General features: G+C 39.3%; 1 protein-coding gene across 6 annotated transcripts in view; it reads right to left on the bottom strand.

Moving 5' to 3' along the window:
• The window catches only part of TIAM2 (TIAM Rac1 associated GEF 2), a 2,099,243-nt gene that overhangs the window by 13,395 nt on the left and 2,066,002 nt on the right, over positions 1-19,846 (bottom strand). For all 6 annotated transcript variants that reach the window (XM_044063392.1, XM_044063388.1, XM_044063400.1 and 3 more), the window contains one exon: positions 7,099-7,256. In XM_044063392.1, the coding sequence (XP_043919327.1) occupies positions 7,099-7,256 (158 nt within the window). The remainder of the gene's footprint in view (positions 1-7,098; positions 7,257-19,846) is intronic.

Genomic DNA, 19,846 nt, shown 5'->3' with positions numbered 1-19,846 from the left:
GCCTGAGTGCGGACCTGTGTCAAAAGCTTTAGCTAGGTTGAGGTATGCACTGTGCACCTATTTACCTTCATCCATTGTTTTAGTGACCTTTTCAAAAAAATTCTACCAGGTTTAATAAACTTGACCTGCCCCTGAAAAATTAAAGCTGACACAGGTCTATTGTCTGAAGGTTCCTTATGTCCTAATGGATAAGCTCTATGAAAAATGTTTCCATGTCTTTGCATATGAGGCTAGTCAGACTTATGGGTTTGTGGAAGATCCTCCCTTATGAAGGAGAATGACAAAAACACTGAGGCTGCTTTTTGTAAAAGTCATGTAGTTGCCATTGGGCCCAAGTGTGAATAGGAATGTTGTTTAGTATGCCTGTGGTTTTGCACCTTAGCTAAATGTCCTCGTGGACAATAAGAGACATGCTACAGAACTGACCAGCTTAAAGTTTGATTCTAATTAAACAGTAGTTGTCCTCTTCACATACCTGTAGTTTATTTTCATTACTGATGCATTCATATTTAGCATGGGCAAGGATGCAAGGATATGGTTCAGTTTCTAACAGCAGTCACACTTTAAGAGGTCATACACTGCACTGCTAACAAAGACCAGTGCAACCTACCATGACATTTCCAAGAAAATTGTTAGAATCACAGTATGACAGCATCAGCCATATGCATAGACTGTACTGCAACAAATCTCCTTCTAGACAGATACCAGTCTCCAGCTATGACAGCTCAACCCATTACGAAAATGGGGAAAGGGGCTTGTTTCCCACAAGTAGCACTCTCTTGTAGTTAGGGATCCAGTTCAGCGTAAGGTAAAGGTTATGTAATAAATCTTTCCTAACAGAACACATCCAGCAGAGTCAATAGTTTGATTCTTGCAGCTTCTTGGAGCATATACTGCAGCCCTGGGCAAACAACTTGATTGTACTCACTATAAAAAATAAAAAGCTAAACCCGATAGGATAAGAAAAATCAACTAGAAGGTGTTGAGGTGCTTTTATACCAAACAGAGTGATAAAGGGCACACTCTACTTTGTTCACTGCTATACAAATTGTGATTTATACCAGTTTCTTAACACAATGCTTCTCTGGACAGCTACACAATGTGAATGTATTCATTTACACTGTAAGAAGCTGAAACTTGGCCTACAGTGCAATTCAGGCATCCATGTTTCTTTTGTCCTCCTCACCTTTCCAGACTCTTCATTTATGAGAAATAAGGGGGCTTGCATATGTGGTTTGCATGCATGTGGTCTTGTGTGGGTGAAGGATGGCTACATACTAATTATAGTTTTAAATGACAGTCGCTTGTTTTCAAGTTCAGAAGAAACACAAAGTACGATGAATCCACCATGTAAGCAATAATTACGGAAGTTCAAGGCACAACAATCATAACAAAATGTCCATTTTTTTATGAGAGTAAATCAGATGCACTATGACAACTCATTCTCATTTGCTTAACCAAGTTTTACTGCTCTGAAATCTGAATTAGTACTTCTGGGTTCAAGCTGGTCAGAACAAAGAGCGCACAAACAGACAAAATAACTGGTTCATTAAGACAGCTATATTTGAAATCCACTGAGAAAACATACCAGTCCCACCTCAGCACTTATCCATAAATTTAGCAGTTTCATATGTTTACTTGTGAAAGGATAAGCAAGATTATGGACTATCTTTTGAATATTAACCAGTCACTGTGTCATTTACATTCTGTGTTAACCAATGTGGAATAGCACAAGAACAGACACTCAACAGATAAGGCAATAAATATAAACACTGTGCCAAATAGATACAAATGTCTGTAAGAAAAATGGCAACTAGCTGCTCTAAAGATCTGTTTAGACAAGATAAATACAACACTAACTTTCATACACCAAGCACTTCTTACTATGAAAGATTTTCTTAGATGCCAGTTAGGGAGTAATATCTGTCAGCTGCAACTGCAAAGAATATTCTGAAACTTATGTGCTGGGCATTCATTTAGCAACTCATTAATAAACTCACTCAACTACAGAGGGCAACGAGGGATCTAAAAACATACCACAAGTGATATAGATGACAGTCAAGGGGAAGGCTGCCTGAAGACAACTGTTCACAGAGTTACAGAAGAATTATGCAAAAAAAAAAAAGGGAAAATGCTACACTTCAGGAAATAAGACTATACTGTGCAAGTGACCATATCAGGAAGGAAACTATACAACACTTATCATTATACTGGTTTGGAGAAACAGAAGAGAGACAGAAAAAATTTCTGCATTACACAAGTAAGCAAAATAAAGTGAAAAAAAAGTATACCTGTGTGAGTATACTCACTTAAATGGCTGCATATTATATTTTTAAGATCAAAATTTTGAGTCTTGAATGGGAAAATAGGGTCTCTGATTTGTTCCGTCCCTTAAGGTAAAGTCACCTTGGAAAAAAATGCATGTGTGTGAGTACACTCACTAAAATGGCTGCTTGTTATATATTTTTAAAATTAAAATTTTGAGTCTTGAATGGGAAAATACGGTCCCTGATTTGTTCCTTCCCTTATTGTGAAGTGACCTTGGAAAAAAGTACATATGTGTGAGCATACTCACTAAAATGGCTGCCTATTATATTTCTGAGATCAAAATTTTGAGTCTTGAATGGGAAAATAGGGTCTCTGATTTGTTCCTTCCCTTAAGGTGAAGTGACCTTGGAAATAGCTGGGAATGTCGACCCCACTTGCAAAAAAAGAAAAAATAGTTTCTGCAGTTATGGATGGCTTACCATTTGAATCCTTGAAATTTCAGCAGAGGCCATCATAATTGCAGATCTCTTTTCCATGTTCTTTTTGCTTCCCTGCCTGCTATTGTTCCTCCTTGTAATTAGCCTTAGCCCATTCAGTCCCAGTCAGTGGCATTGTGACTACCTACTTGAGTAGAGTTGACGAAGGGGAGTTGTTATCCAGGCAGCATGAAAACTACTTGGTGCTCTGGCTGTCTTGCTTAGTAGGTCATCTGGACTGGCAGCTCAAAGGACTCGCAGGAGAGGGTAATTAATTCCCTGTAGTATTCTCTTTCTGTATGCTGTAGCCCCCACTGCTGTCACTTCTAGTGGCCTCACAGGGCTATGCCCTGAAGTCCAGCATTTTAGTTAGCCCTAACACCATTCCTCTGGTGGCTGACATGAGTACCCATGACACTACAAGGGTAATCTAAACTCATGCCTGTGCACCCATGTTTCTATACATATGCCTGGAGTTCTACCATCACCAGCTTGAGACAGTCAATCCCATGCCCATGTTCCTGGCTCATCTTCATTGCATGTAAGCTGCCACTTGGTAGTAGCACACATCCAGCTGGATAACTGACCATTAGCTGTCATTAACTGCTCAGTTCTCCACCCAGCTCCTTCAGTACACAAGCCACTACAAGAATTCAGGTCATCTGGGTTGTAGTCAAGACTTTCCCCTCTACCCCCCAGACTGAGGTAACAGCTGATGTTTGAATAACAAGAACTTTTTTGTAGTACCTTTCTTTATCCGTGGTAATTACCTGTTCTCAGAACAGAAATGAATTTCTCTCCTTACATGTAGGATGTTAGCATGACATTCAACTACACTTTTCCCATTCCTCCCGAGCCTGAGAGAGAGAGAAGCATCTCTTCAGTCATGTTTCATCTTCCACTTAGGGTATGAAGCAGCAAAAGCAAAGGAAATGGTGGGTGGAACCTTACACTGCAGCAGTGACCATGTTATCCAATCACCTACTGTTCCAGTGAGTACAGTCACACAGCTGTACTATAATCCTCATAAGGATAACTGCTGCAGCATCACCCACTATCAACGGGAAGAATACTAGAGCAATTAAGCTTAGCCTTCTGGTAGCCAACTTGACCCCCAACACAGGTGTGGTAACTGCATGCCCTGCAGAACTGCAGGGACAAAATCTGACTGCTTCTGGCATGTATGTCTAATCTGAGGTGCTGGCAAAAAGTGGGTGGTACAAGTAACTGCTTTAGAAATACTCTGGGTTGAGACACTTCTGAAGAAAGCTACTGCTCTGGTGATGTTAAGCTTGGTGTAGTGCCCCTTTACTTGTCCTTATATTTTTTTCAGTGATGCTTGTAAAAGAAAAACAATTCAGTTAGCCAGTTAAAGAATGCCTAACTTGACAATGGTCTGCCTTGCTTGCCTGCCATAAAAGATGCAAACTGTTGATCACTTTGTTTAATGTAACTGGTTCTTTCTACATGTCGTACCTCAACTGTCTGTGTACATCCAGCAAGTGAAATATCCCCTCCGCTACCCTGTACAACAGTAATAAAGTGACAAACAAACCATGAAACTAACATAAAATTAAATAAACAATACACATATATAATTTAAGGGCATTATTGAAAGGGGCTTTGCCCTCCACATCCTGCGTATTACAGATTACTAATTTTGTGCCTGGAAATATTTGAAGAATGTGCAACATCAAATGTTGGCAAAGCTAGCACTGCTGAAGCATACGTGATAAAGAAATTAATGCAGAATAACAGTCAATTAAATGGACAAATAAGTACCATTATGCATTGGGTAGCTGATAGCTCTAAATACTGGGGTGGACAGGTTGTATTTTTTTCTTTAAAAGCCTTTATCATCATCATCATCATTTCACATCACAAATTAACAAAATAAATAATAATACAATAGTACATTGTAAAATCACAGAGAAGAGTATATAGTAATTAGAAATATAGGAGTAAACTGTGGACTATTAAGAAGTACTGATTTGTGACTATTTTTTTATTTATTTATTTTTAATCAAAAATAATTAAATTCCTGTGATGTCTGTGTAGTGGTTTTAGTGTATCAGTGTTTAGATACTTGACCACTGAACAGACCTACAGTAACAGTCAACAATTCAGGCATGTAGGAAAGAAGTGAGAAAAGTCTTCACAGCCAGACCTGCATCATCTTGCTAGGGCAGATATCTGGACCACAAAGACCATCTGCCATCTCTTCCAGTCTGGTGCCATTACTCCAAAAATAATTCATTAGGCTTTTTGATTTCCTGTGCTTTCTTGTGGTGCATGACGGATTACTTACATTTCTTTCTCTTTTTTTTTGGGGGGGGGGGTGATAAGGTCACTTAGTTTTACAGGTTTTTCCACTAAAGCACAGGCAAACTTCCTGCTAAGCTAATACAAAAAGCTTACAGAGCATCATAAAAACCATTAGGTTCATAGTTCTCTACATTAGTACTAGGCTAACTGCACTTGTGGGCCATTTTAAGCCTAGCCAATTACCCCATGTGAGAATCAAATCCTGCACATTGGGTCTGTTAGGCAAACAACTTAACCATTATTGCAACTTCCCCTGGAAGACATTCCTGGCTCATTTTAGTAACATTTAGTTGCTGAACATCTTGCTATACTCTCCTCTCTCAATGCTGGGATCCTCTCCTAGACAAACTGCACACTGCAAGTAGTAGTCTTTAGCAAAAATCTGTCTCCTGTGAAAACATTTGTAAGTATCTTTTCCAGGGATGTCACTGGACCCCAAAAATATCCAGTTCAGCATAAACAGCTAGAAAAATCAAGCATCAAGTTCAATATACAATATATATTGAATTAAAGTCCAAATGCAACTCCTCATTCTCTCAGATCAGTTAAGAGGGAGACCAATACACTGACAATACAGGTGAGCATTCACTTCAGTGGCAAAAAAGATAAGGGCTACATTCCACTTCACTGCAGAAATTCCCGTAGACTGCTATAGCTTGGGACATACCACTCAGGGATGTCCAACACCTCCACAGATGTCATGGAAAGAGCTGACATCTAACCAAGTCTAATCCGGTTCACATTATACATGCACTGCAGAAACGACACTTACAGTGATCATAACCTCAGTCTGGGAAGGAAGGGAATACAAGTCAGTCATGGAAAATACAAAAGTACAGCTGTGTAGGAATGTACCATAACGGTCGTACTAATCACTGCTGCAGTAATCCTTACAGCAGGGATACACTGCCAAGGAAAGACCCACGTCTGGCCAACATACCAATGCCTTGGGCCCTTCAAAGGGCCACATGTCAGACATATGTCATACGTCCAAGATGTAAGTTACACAAGTGACATATGAGCACCAAATCCTCAGAAATGAGCTGCCCCTGCAGCAGCCAATGAGGAAGAAAACAAAGATGGTACATAAACATCCAGAAAGAAAAGGAGTCCCCAGCAGGGTACAAATGACTGTCGGACTGAACTCCAAACCAGCATTCGCACTGGTAGCAAACAAGTTCTGAGGATCTGGCACTTGTACGTTACTTATGTACCTTACACCTCAGATGCAAGACCCAAGTCTGATGGATGGCACTTAGAAGGGCCCAATGCTTTGGTATGCTGGCTGGACATATGGCTATCCATGGCAGGTTATCTGTTGTATGGAATACTGCAGCAGTGATTAAGGAATGATATTTAATAGTAGTAGTTTAGTCACACAGCTATTAATAAGCTGAACAAATACTAGCAGGTGCCCAGCTCACAAAACCTTAAACCATTGTTAGATAGCTACATGACTGATGAGGTGTATAAGTAAGTCAGCAGGATATATGGAGTTTAAACTAAGTCTTAAATCCTAAAGCATATATGTTATGTTACATTATATTAGCTGTCACAGACAGCAGCATCATGTCTAACCCAAGCATGTTAATGCACAATATTTCCATATCCTTCTCTCACTACAATATTAGACTTACTTTTATGGACAGCAATGAAGTACAGGAGCGAAACAATGCTAAAATATTCTAATAAACAGTGGAAATTATCGATTACAGCTGGAATACTTTAATAAACAGTTGAAATGACTGACTACTGCTACAATAGTCTGATAAACAAATGATCAATTACTGCTGGAATACTCTGATAAACAGTGGAAGTGATCCCTTACTCTGATTTGATGCCTTTCAAAAACAATATATACTTTAATGATTCACTTTCTGAAATAAAGCAAGAGCTGTCAGAATTTTAAATTGCATCTCATACATTCATAGAATCCTTCTCCTCAAGTGTTATCTATCTGTAACTGTAAAGCTTCAATTATTAGTAGTACAGATGCTAAGAAATGCAGTTTATTTTTGCTACTTCTTACCAAATTTGGCTGAAGTTGGCACTCTGTTTCTCAGTGGAGCTAAACGATCTTTGCATATTTTCTCCAATGGCAATTCACCTTTTAATATATTACGTCTGGCATTTTCTCTCAGAATTGAGCGAATTACCTTGACTATATTACCTTTACTTTCTGAATCACTGCACAAAATAAAAAATAAAGCACAGAAGTTAAAAGAACCGTAACAGAGATGTTTTGTGCAGAGAATATTTTCAAGTATGCTCGTGCAGTTAACTTCAGATATGAAATTCATTCATGATAGCGCTGTAAAATTATTTGCAGTTTTAGAGCAGAAAATGACATTTTCAGCCACAAAATACATCTGCAAGTAGCACCATGGAAAGAAATAAATAGCTACAAGCTGAGCAAAAGTATAATCCTAGCACACAGAAAATATGTTTAAAAAAGTAAAAACGAGACTGCCTAAGCATTTGTGAAACATCATGTTTAGAAGGCAATTTTCAAAACAAGAGTGTAAATACTTTATAAAGCAATGCATTTTGTAAGGAAGTAGTACCATCTAGTAACCAAATAAAGAGTATTGTGTAGGCTCTCAGAAACTGACCCAGTCAACAAGGGGACACATCTGAGACAGCAAGCTACAGATCAGTCAACAATCAAGATGCTAGAATACTCTGTGTTAGGACAATTCTGCCAAATTTCACAAGCACAGTTTAACAACTGAAAGACCACACCAAAAAAAAATGGCATATTTTGGACTACTACAAGTTTTCGGACACAACTTGCTTACGACAGACTTACCTGATAAGGCAAGCCCTCTAACTCCCACTAACTCTGTCTGAAGTAACTACTGAGCCCTCCCAACACCCTTACCTACAAAACTGTATAGCCCTACCAGAACCCTAACTCTAACCCGAAAACACCCTTCTTGCTCCCTAAACCTCCATTTCCTCTCTCTCTAAGCCTAAAATCCCTTTCTCACTCCCTAATCCTAAAACTCCCTTCCTGCTTGCTTAATCTAATCCCATCCATGCTCCCTAACCAAAACACTCTATTCCCACTCCATAAACCTAAAATCCCCCTCCCACTCACTAAACCTAAAACCCACTTTCTGACTACTGCAAAAAATCTGTACTTCCATCCTCTAACCAAGGCCGTCACACTTACCTTGCTTGAACTCAAATAATATATTCATATGAGCTGCGGCAGCTGCTTACCTGAACTCATACTCAAGTCTGAGTATGAGGTGACAGGCAGCCTACCAGAGTTAAAAGACAGTAGAGTCCCTTGTTTTTAGCGGTTGTGTTCAAGTCCCTTGTTTTCAGCGGTAGTCTTCGAGTCCCTTGTTTTTAGCGGTAGTCTTTGAGTCCATTGTTTTTAGCGGTAGTCTCTGAAGACTTGTAGAACACCCTACAGTGCTTTGACCATGCAGCTAAAACTTTGCATATGGGCTTTGGAGATGACTTCTATCTGTTTTCCAAAATCTTGGTTTCCTTTACACCTGAGTCAGCGAGTTCCAAGCTTCTGCAGATGAAATCGGACATATTTCTATTTCTAATAAAATGGTTGTTAACAAGGCCAGAGCCGACAGGTGACTGTAAATTTGATTTTTTTCAGATTTATAAATTGTATCTAAAGGGATAAAACGTTAAACCTTTTCAGTTTAATTCACTAATTTCTGATACATGCCATAAAAATAAACTTACCTGTAAATTTGCTGACAGCATTAAGACTGTGTCTACTCTACTTAACTATTTTAATAATCTGAATCACCAAATCTACTTAGGAAGACACTGAACAATAATCTGCTTCATTTCAAACAAACCTGAAGTCCTTAGTTTAGGTCAAGCATCACTGCAGAGGAATCATCACTTGAATTGTCCTCAGTATTAACTGATTAAGGTGTTTTGGTAGAAGACAACATGAACTTCAAAGGCCACATAACTACAATCTGCAACAAGACGTAAAAGCTACTAAACTGCATATCCCTAGAAATGCCTTTATCGTTCACCACAATGATAAGATGAATACAAAACCACAAGGTCACTTTCTGAACTCCAATGAAGGCAGGAAAAAGCGTTACAGTGAGGATTCCATATTACCAGTACCAGGAACTGACAGCAAAACAAACAAGGTTTACACTTACAGGACTACTGAATGCTTACAGCAGGAGCTGTCGTTCAGTATCCAAAAATGTCTACACTCCCGTTTTAACAAACTGCTTTGGTGTAGTTCTATACATAATATACAGCAGAACTGAGCTGACTCTACCTTCATATCTACATAATGAATCAGGTTCTGTAAGACATTATTAGTACCTTTAAAAAGACCTGCAACAGTGCATTCAACAGAATAATACCTAAACTTGTACTTAGTATAACTACATCCCAGAAATATATAAGGCACTGACCAACTAAAGGTTTCTTATAAAATATCCAAATTACAATTATTAGAAGCCAGACAAGGTATAACAGCCAATGTATTTCTTTTCCAGGTTAGAATTCACACTGCCCATCATTTCTGCCCCAAATTCAACTCCGCTCTCTAAACTATGTAAAAAGGAAATTAAATCCTCAGATTTACTCATCAGTCCAACAAAGGCCAAAAAGAAGTCCCTATCCAGGGGTGCATCTGGAAGTTTGGATTTAAAGTGGTCTGGGAGGGTCTGTTCCCTAAGGTCCAGCAATTCCTTGGAAATGTTCTTGTCCTCCAGGAAGGATACCTTTTGCTTCATTTTATCTAAAATACTCTGTTGGTATTTTACCACATGAAACTGGCAGTTAAGGACCTTCATGGCTAGGGTAGTAGAAGTGTAGACTTTTTTTACCAAACCTATCAAGCGCCCTGCTTTCTTTGTCAGCAGGTAAAGGGTTATTTAAAGAGCTGTCTCTTGCTCCCTTGGGACCTGGAGTGACAACCTCTGGGTCAGCAGGGTTGTTTTTGAAGAGGTATTTATATACGAGTTCAGCACCCTGTAAAACCTGTCTGGTTTTTGAGGGGCTGGAAACAGAGAATCTGGATTCAGGGAAGGGTCCATAAAGACATCCTCTATCACCTCCAACACAGGAGGAATAGCCAAAGGTTTGCATTCTGGGAGGCTGAGAAACTCCCTAACCCTCTTTTTAGATTGTGGGTATTCCTGTACCTCCCACTAAAAATATTCCCTCATAGCATGGAGTGTGAAGGCAGATTTTCCTCAGAATCTGAATCTTCAAAAGAAGGAAGGGTCCCTCCTCAAAGACAGACTCCTCCTGGTCAGAACCTTCATCTGAATCAGGAGGTTTAGAGAAAACTTCAGGGGTAGGATCCCTTTTCCTTTTGCCTGGGGAAGACTCCAAAGGGGGTTGCCTAGCTCTGACTAAGGGAATAAGGTCCTCAGCTAACCTGATCAGGTCTTGCTGATAACCTTAGTCGTGGGAGCCGTTAGACCTAGGCATAGGCTCTGAGGTAAAACCCTTCTTAGAAGTAGCTCTGGCCTTTGGCCTAGCTATGTCTGCAATCTTGATGCCAGTCTCTTAGAACCGATGTTGGCTGACACCTCGAAGGAATGCTGCCGGTACAAGATCACACGTCGGAGTGAGGTCTGCTGAGTGACTCTGGACTTGACTGATGAACTGAAAGCGAAGGCCTGTGCATAAGCTGACAGACCTGGCAACATGTTGGACTCCATACAGAGCCCGACAGAGGCCGGCTCCACCACCTCAGTCGCAGAATAGGCTGCAAAAGTGCCTCGCCTTCCTCAGTGATAATGAGCCTTGGGAGACTAGCAGATGACAAATGGTGTTCAAACCAGGCCCTAAGGTTGGGTTGTTTTTCCTTGTCCTTCTTACTCTTAGGGATCTCAGCCTTGGCACAACTGGAAGATGTCATTGAATGATGCGAAGAAGATGGCACACTAAGAAACCTAGCTAAGATTTTGGCCCGATGTTTGATAGTCCTAGAACTGAAACGGGCACAAAAACGGCAAATGGGGACATTGTGATCCAGTTCTAGACAACTGAGACACAATGTACAAAAGTCCCAGTGCGGGATTTACTTACCAGAACAGAGACAATTGTTAACCTTATCTGACAGGAGTTAACGCAAGAGAGTTCCCAATATACTGACCGACACATTGAAACACTGCTTTGGGCTCAGACAGCAAGAAAAGACTGATATCATGGGGTTGGCTGGCTCCCTTTATACCCAAGAGTACTGATGTCAAGGAAGCGTGTCTGCCATCCTTAGGAGGAGGGAGATTTTTACTCTGGTAGTCGGGCTGGCCACGGGCTTCCACAGCAGGAAATCCCACAACTAAGGACTGCAACAGTGAAACATGAAGAACATCAGCACTCTATCACTCTCTCCAAATGTCAGTGGCTACCAGTGTCACCTAGAGTCATATTGTTCTTCAGTAATCTTATCTAGAAATTACTAAATAACTATTGTCCCCATTCAAAGTAGATTTGGAAAAAAACGACATTACCTTACAGGATCTGTAACTATTAACTGAAGGAGACTCCCCATACAAATTGACTACTACCGAAAAGGCCTTAGTACCCTAGTAGCCTGCAGAGTTTCAGCTTCCTAGCTTTACCTTTCTTTGAAAAACTAAGCAAATCAATAATGTGATAAAATTCAAGGAAAAAAATTAAGCCTCACCTAGAATGTGAATACAAATGCAATGCTTCACGGATGCTAGATAGTCACATAATACATTACTCTGCCTTCAGCATACATTTACCCAGGATTTAATTACACTACTCCTACTATAGGTTTCTGCAAAGACACTACAAATGTACACAAATATATATGCATCTGTATATAAAGCAACTACAGTTTGCTTAAGTTACTTTATACAACTTAGTATAATTCAGTTTACATTTCCACATATGTTTACATCGCAGCCACAACTAAGGTTAGGTGAAGGGGTGTGATTAGCATCTTAAGCTTCTTTAATGCATACTGGATACTACAAGGTGCTCATTCTGCCAGAATAGTCTAGTATGCCCATGATGGTGAGTCCCCCCACCTTTGTTGGGTTTCCTTCATCTAATACTGGGGTCATAGGTGATACTGTTCAATATTTCTAGATCAAAGTTGGTTAAGTTGAAGGATCTGTTTTTTCTTTTACTACCCAACAAAGCTCTGAGGTCCTACATTATTTAGCTAATGCAGTGGACATCAGACAAGATCCTCTCCAATAATTGGCACATATTACAATGTATTGACTCTTTGAAATCCCATTTCAACAATGGACCCAGTTTTGCATTTAAAAATCCACCTAATATTAAGAAGATTCTGGAGAGGAACACCAACAGGAAACAACCTGGTATTCCGATCACGATCAAATGTGGTTGCTGCCCACAATGCCCATATACCGATTCTGATGTTGGTGGGTTTTTATTACAAGCATTAACCTACTGGGACACCACTAAAGTAGTTTACCTGGCCAGATGTGCATATTATGTAGGTAAGACTAACAATTCTCTTAATAAAAGGATTTATCAACATTTATATAGAATCAATAAGCATGATAAAAAAGTGCCTTGGCAAGGCATTCAGAAACATGCACTAACTTTGATAAATTTCTATTTTGTATATTGGAACAGGTAACCTGAATCAAACAGTTAACTGGAAAAATCTTTTGTTTCAAAGGGAGATGACCTGTCAAATAAGCTTGGATATTATGAAGTATCCAGGCTTGAATGATGGGATTTCTATTAGTAGTGAGCTGAAATATAGAGCTTTTAAAATTTAAAATCCCCGTACATGAAGAGAATTTGAATGCATTTTTAAGAGGTTGTTTTAATCTTTGTAGTACCGTTTTTGCCACTAACACTTGAATATTTGTAGCCCTTGGGTTGTTTTCTTTTAATAGGTTGTTAAGCTACAAAATGTTTGGCTTATTTTTACAGTTTCCAACTGGTCAGTGAGGGAACTTTATTGTAGATTTTGACATACATATTAACTAACAAACAGGATACATTCATTCTCTACAATATAATATTACATTTTAGAAGATATTCCTAAGTTTAGGATTCCTGTGATATATTTACTGTCAAAGTAAAAGCAGAGAGACGTAGAATAAGGCTCCGAGAGAGCAGATGATGCTCGCTATAGTTGAGAAGGATAACAAATTGATTCACTACATGTCTTCGCCTGGTTTTAGTTGCTTATGGAGAGCTCGACATTACTGGGGTAGATTTCCCAAACTCCTGCAGAGATGGGATGAGCAGTAGATTAACAGTCCTAAGTGGGTACAGTACTATGATTGGTTGGCTTAGCAGAGTTACTTAAGTTAGGTAAAGTGTTCTAGTGAGACATTAGCCAGGGGGGATACAGGAGCACAGTCGATTATTCAAAAAGTGAGATTTAACAAGTTTCTTAAACTGTGACGGGGATTTGTTGTCAGTTATGCGGGCAGGAAGGGAGTTCCAGGTTTTTGCTATACACTGGCTGTAGACAGACTTACCAGCTTCATTGTTATATTTGGTTACTTTGAGAAGGTTTTGTGTGCTAGACCTCAAGGGCATGGCGGCTGTATAGGGTTGCAAAAGATTTTGTAGGGCCTGGGTGTTTTCATAGTTATGTATTATTTTGTGGGCTAGTGATAGTTGATTGAGTTGAAGTAGTAGTGGTAGTTCTAGCCAATTTAGTTTTTTAAGGCATTCACAGGAGAGGTTGTAGCGAATTTAGCTATCTTATTATAACAACTATCAAGTTTGTTTAGGTCGGACTTGCAGAGATTTGTAAGCACAGGGGAGACATAAAGTAGGGTGGATGGTAGGCGAGTCCTCGCTATTGTCGTTTTGGAGTGGTCATACTTTTTTTATTGGTATAGAAATATGTAGGTCAAATCTAAGGTGATTATCTATTTCAAGTCTTAAGAGTTTGGTATGCTTTGTGGTGGTGATTGTGGTCTTGTTAAAGGAGGAGATGAAGAAAGAATCAGTGTGAGGTGTCTCTCTGTGGGAGCTAAAGAGTACTAGCTTTGTTTTACTTGGGTTCAGAATGAGCCTTTGGTTTGTAATCCAAGTTTCTGCTAGGGAAAAGCATTTTTGTGTTAGGGAGTGAAGGATGTCAATTGATTTGGCTGCGCGTATTATGGTGGTATCATCTGCATATCACACTATTGAGGCTTTTGGAATACTGTTTGGGAGCCGATTGGTGAACAGAAAAAGAAGTGGCCCCAGGATGGAGCCTTGGGGTACTCCTAGGGAGACTGGTAGGGAGGGGGAGAGTTGGTTTTGCCACATAATAGCTTGTTTCCTTCCCTCTAGGTAGTTTTTGAACCAGGAGATGGCAGGGTGGTAAGGTTTAGAGTTGCTAGTGAAAGAAGGAGTTTATTGTGGTTAACCATATCGAATGCTTTGGACAAGTCAAGGAAGGTGGCAGATACAAGGAGTCCGTTTTTCCTGTGAGTATTGGTTCATTCAATGGTTCTGAAGTGGTCTCTAAGGTGAAACGCTTAACTGTATTTGTTAACCATTTTGTGAACTGTATTTATCAGTGGTTTTAATGTGTTATTTACCTGACATTAAATATCCTGTTTTAAAGAGTAGATTCCTTGCAGAGGATTTTTTATTTAACAGTTTTACATCTCCAGGCCTGTGGTTCATTTTTTTCATTATTTAAGTATGTGGTGTGCCTTTAACTCTTTGATTATGCATTTACTTTTGAAGGGTTTCAGTAGCTGCAATACTTTGTAGAAGAATCTGTCTTGAAGTGATAGGAGGAGCCTGGTTAATAATGTGGCAACTTCTGAGGAGTTGTTTGTAACAAGGGAGAGGCGTTGCTTAAGGTCAATAATTTGTTGTGTTTTAAGAAGGAAGATAATGAGCTGCGTTGGGTCAATGTAGGCAAGATGGAAAGACTGGAGAAGGAGGACGACTCATTGGTAATTATTAGTTGTAACAGGAAGTTGTTGTCTACTAAAATCGGGTCTAGTGTGTTTGTTGATTAAATGAGTCATGCCCAGATTAGTGAGGTAGTCATGTGTGCCAGTGTGTTTGGAATGGAGGAGGTTAAAGTTAAAGTCACCTAAAATGATAAAAACTCTGAACTGGGTGATTTCATTACAGATGTTATTGACAGGCATTGTAAATATGAGAGAGTTGGAAGGGGGAGGAAGGTAAGCTACGACTAAGGTAAGTGGTTAAGATGAGATAGTGTTACGGCAATCCATTCAGGACAGAGGTCATTAGTGGATGTGCTTTGTTTACGTTTGTTTTGTATGTTGTCCTTAACAAGGAATAGTGTCCTTCTACCTGGCACAGTAATTAAGGTATTTACCTTACAAACAGAAAGTGCAGGGTTTGATTCTCATATGGGATAATTGTGCAGACTTAAAATGGTTCACAAGGACAGTTAGTCTAGTACTAATCTAATCTATGTATTGCCTGGTTGTGCACTGAATAGAACTCTATTACTGCTAAGATGCACTACGTTATCTGAAATTAGTGAATGTAGTTGCTCTAGTATGTTCAGCAAGCCTCTTGCAACTAAGTAGAGACACATTAAGATTGGGGTGGGAGTGGGGGAGAGAAAGGAACTGGGTTTGGTTCGGCACAGTTGTGGAAGAGAAGAATTTGAGTAAGCATGGTTGCTTTGACAGTGAATCAAAGCACTTTAGACATTAGTTGCTTTAGGGGAAGTCAACGGGTATCAGTTGTCCAATAACAACAGAACAGACGGCGATGTATGTACTTAATACCATCAGATAAGATACTGCAGCTGGAGCAGATGGTCTTAAAAGCTTTTTTTCCCAAGTAAGATTAGGGAATGCATTGTCCAGTGTCTCACTTTTTGGTTTCAGCTAAGTCTGGGAATAGCCTACATCCCTGAAAATTACCAACTGCTGTAGCAATCTCCAAAACTGGATATATGAAAAAGAAGATAACTACAACTCTGTACTGATTATCCTGGTGAGCATCATAGGCAAATATTTTAAGAAGGCTCTATTGGGAGTTATTTTTCATAACCATTTAAGAATGGATATTGATGCCTCTCAGCACAGACTTATGAGTGCATGCATGTCTCTCTAGTTTACTAAATTACTATAACAACTTAACAGACACTATTGAAGAAGACCTGTCTATATACGTTATTTCTTTAAACCTAGCAAAGGTCTTCGATACCACACCTCTCATGAATATACTTATAAAAATTAGTTTGCTTTAGGTGTAAATCGCAGCATTATCGAATGGATCAAAAACAGTGTAAGGGCATGCAACAAGTATTCTACAGTCAGAACTAAAAAGCAAGAGGTTCTGCAAATGCCTGAATTGGGGACATTCATTTTTAACATATTTATGGTTACCTTGTTTTTAATGCCTGAAAAGAAAAATTTGTGAGTGCACAAAGGAGAATACAAGATAACTTCTTGAATCATTTCTCCCTCTCCTCACCTGAAAAAAAAAAACAGTGGAACCTACCTAGGACATTCATTCGGTCAAATGTTGTTAAATAAATAAAAATAAAAAATAAATAAATAAAAACTTGGACCCTGCTTCACCCTTAGTCACAGACAACTGGTGTCACATTTAAGAAAAAGAATGTGCATTAATACAATTCTGAATAAGAAATAAGGAATACTACTCCCTTTACTAACAACCACATCTTGCCAGCTTCTGACCATGTAAAGAACCTACGTACTATAAGATAATTAATGGCGTAAAGTTTGAACACAATTCTAACAACTTAACTTGGAGGTGCTAAGACTATACCAACAGACATTTTTAGAATTATAACCTCAAGGCACTCTGAAGTGTTACTGGTCCTATACAAATGTTTCATCAGACCTCATACTGAATTGTTGTGGGTCCTTTTATATTTACAACTAAAGTTCTCAAAAGGTTGGAAAGAGTACAGAAATTTTGTACAGTGAAAATCTGATCCCCCTGGAATTTTAGCTGGAACAGCCTGGTTAAGTTGCAGTAACATTCAATTAATATGCACTGACTCAGGATGATCTTATTTCAAATAACAAGCGATTACATGACATAGGTCGGACATCTACAATTGGGTTCACATTTATACTCACTATATGGCAATAAAAAACAATTCATTAACTTGAGCAAACGTTACACATGCTGGAGAAGCATATTTTTTACTTATTCAGAGGGCAGCCAGGGCATAGAATCATTTTCAAACATCCATGAGGGAGGCAGTGATGCTGAAAGTCTTCAAGACAAAATTGCAACACTGTACCTTGCAAAGATTTAAGCTCTGAGACCATAGGCCGGACATGACTGACTATGGACTTGCACAATTAAAGCAAAATAAAGAAATGATTGACAAAGCAGGCCAAAGTCTCTTTACATAAGTAGAGTTTTGAATCCGAGTTGGATGGGTGGATTTCAGTCTGTGGTTAGTTCCCATATGTAATGAATTCTACTATGACAGTGACTCATACTAAGAACACATGGTGCCATCATGAACCTTGCTTTGTTGGGCTAGACAACCTAATATAACCTTTTCAAATCACCTCAGTTGCTAGTGCGTGCGGAACCTGTTTTGCGGCGGAATCACCACCCAATCTACCTACCTTAACTGAACTCACCCCTGCGAACGGCTCAGAAACTAAAAGGACTGCTGTGCATTAAGCCAAACATCCTGCAGTCTAAATCTTATATTTTTGTCACTTCTCATGAAGGAAACAAGGAATCACGACCCAATCAAACTAGCTTAACTGAACCCACCCCTACGAATGGCTCGGAAACTAAAAGGACTGCTGTGCATTAAGCTAAACATTCTGCAGTCTAAATCTTATATTTTTGTCACTTCTCACGAAGGAAACAAGGTTAATATCTGTGTAAGCTGTTTGAAATTAACTGAATTTAGCAGTGTAATGGTCACCTCACAGTAAGACGTTGTCCCGTTCGATTCTCAGTTAAAGCGTCTTCTGTCTGGAGACGTGTGTGAATGGGCATACCTTCGTTGAAGGTTGTGCGTTAGGGCTGGCAACTCAGCACGTAAAAATCTACTGCCAATCATTAGAGGACCGGAGTTCCGCTGTGGCGACCCCTAACCGGGAGAAGCCGAAAGACACAACACAACAATGGTCTGCTCGGGAGCTCACAGCACTAGCAGTATCAGATCAGGTTTTCCCAATACCTCCTCAGCCAGTACTTAATACAGGCTCTATCAAATGTAAGTCAAAGGGAAGCAGATACTCTGAACTTACCCCAGTTAGTCTGATTTTCCTGTTCTCCCTGACTAGAGCTCACAGATTGTCTCTGTAGTCTCGTGGTGTCTGACTGGAACCACAAGGAGACGGATTTCACCAATCAGGTCACTGTAACCATAGCGCTCCTGAATACAGAAGCGAGGCTTTTTAAACTCCCTATCTCACGCCATTTCTTATTTTCAAATCACCCCAGTTGCTAGTGCATGCAAAACCAGTTTTGCCGTGGTAAACTGTTGTTTAAATAAATAATTTATGTTTCTTTGGTCATCTAGCTAGAGTGAAGCTGAGGTTATGCTTTGGTTGTACAATAAGACTGCACAGTAATCTGCCTGCATGTTTGTGCATTACTCCAAGCAGTAGAGTTCATCAATTGCCCAACATAGTTTGCATTTTTAAAATACAGCTGCTGTTAACATGTACTAGGGGCATAGGGGAACATAGGCTTATGTGTTGCTAGTATTTTTGCTAATTGATAAACCTGCATATTACATGGAAACGCAGATTGTAAGGTTCACATTATCAATGCATAAATGTTAGCGTGGTCTAGTGTTAGTGTTGCAAGAGAGGAACCTAGCGGCATAGTGAATTTATTGTAACTTAATGCGCTTCCATGAACCTAAAAGCTGGAAAGGGGCATACTAATTTAATGTCTAGAATTGCTTAATGTAAAGTATTTGGTAGTCCGTTAGTAATGCTGGGGTTGGTACTGGTGTAAAGGAATTTCTATACACAGCATTTATAAATGGGACCCACTACCTCATTGGAATACTGTGAGTTAAATGTTTTTAGTTACATGCCTAGTGGCTTTAATTATACACCTATAAGGTATATTAGCTAATGCAGGCTGTTAGACATTGTCTATTAAAACTATGTATTGCAGTGTATACCTTATTTTAATTGTTACTGTTAGGCAACTGATTATACAACTGTATTTCTCTTTTGGGCTTCATTGTCTCTTTTGTATTATTTACCCTGTTACTTATGTTTGTACCTCATGTTAAGCTAATGTTATTTTATGGCTGATGATTGGCTTATCAATTAACTAATTAAGTGTTTGTAAAAAAATTTTTTTCACTATTTATTTTGTTGTAGTTAGAGGTTTCTTTGACTCTGATGAAGCCAATTTCTGGCGATAGCGCTTAGTCGAAGGAACATTTTGTTGTCAATAAAGCTTCCAGGTTCCAGGTCGTTGCTGGGATTATTTCTTTATTTTCCAAGCTCCTAACAACACACCTCCCTTTACATTCTCACCTGTCCCAGCATCTACAATAAAAAAATACCACTTAAAACTTAAATCCACTACTCTTACAGCAGATGGTATACCAGAAAATTTCCTAAAAATGGCTGCCAACTCCATATCCTACCCGATCTCAATCCTTATCAACTGCTCCATACAGGAATCCTATATCCCTCAACTGTGGAAAATCTCCTACATTATTCCCCTTCATAAGGGTGGAAATTCCTATGATTTCTCAAACTACTGCCCCATTGCCATTCTCTCTCCTTTATCAAAGATACTTGAGAAATGCATACACTCTCAAGTCATGCATTTCCTAAATTCAAACAGTATCCTCTCCCCTACACATGTCTTCCGCCCAC

This window comes from Protopterus annectens, chromosome 1.part0 (assembly GCF_019279795.1).
Source record: "Protopterus annectens isolate FY-2018-M chromosome 1.part0, PAN1.0, whole genome shotgun sequence".
Classification (NCBI taxonomy): Eukaryota; Metazoa; Chordata; order Ceratodontiformes; family Protopteridae; genus Protopterus; species Protopterus annectens.
This window is presented reverse-complemented; position numbering and strand designations above follow the sequence as displayed.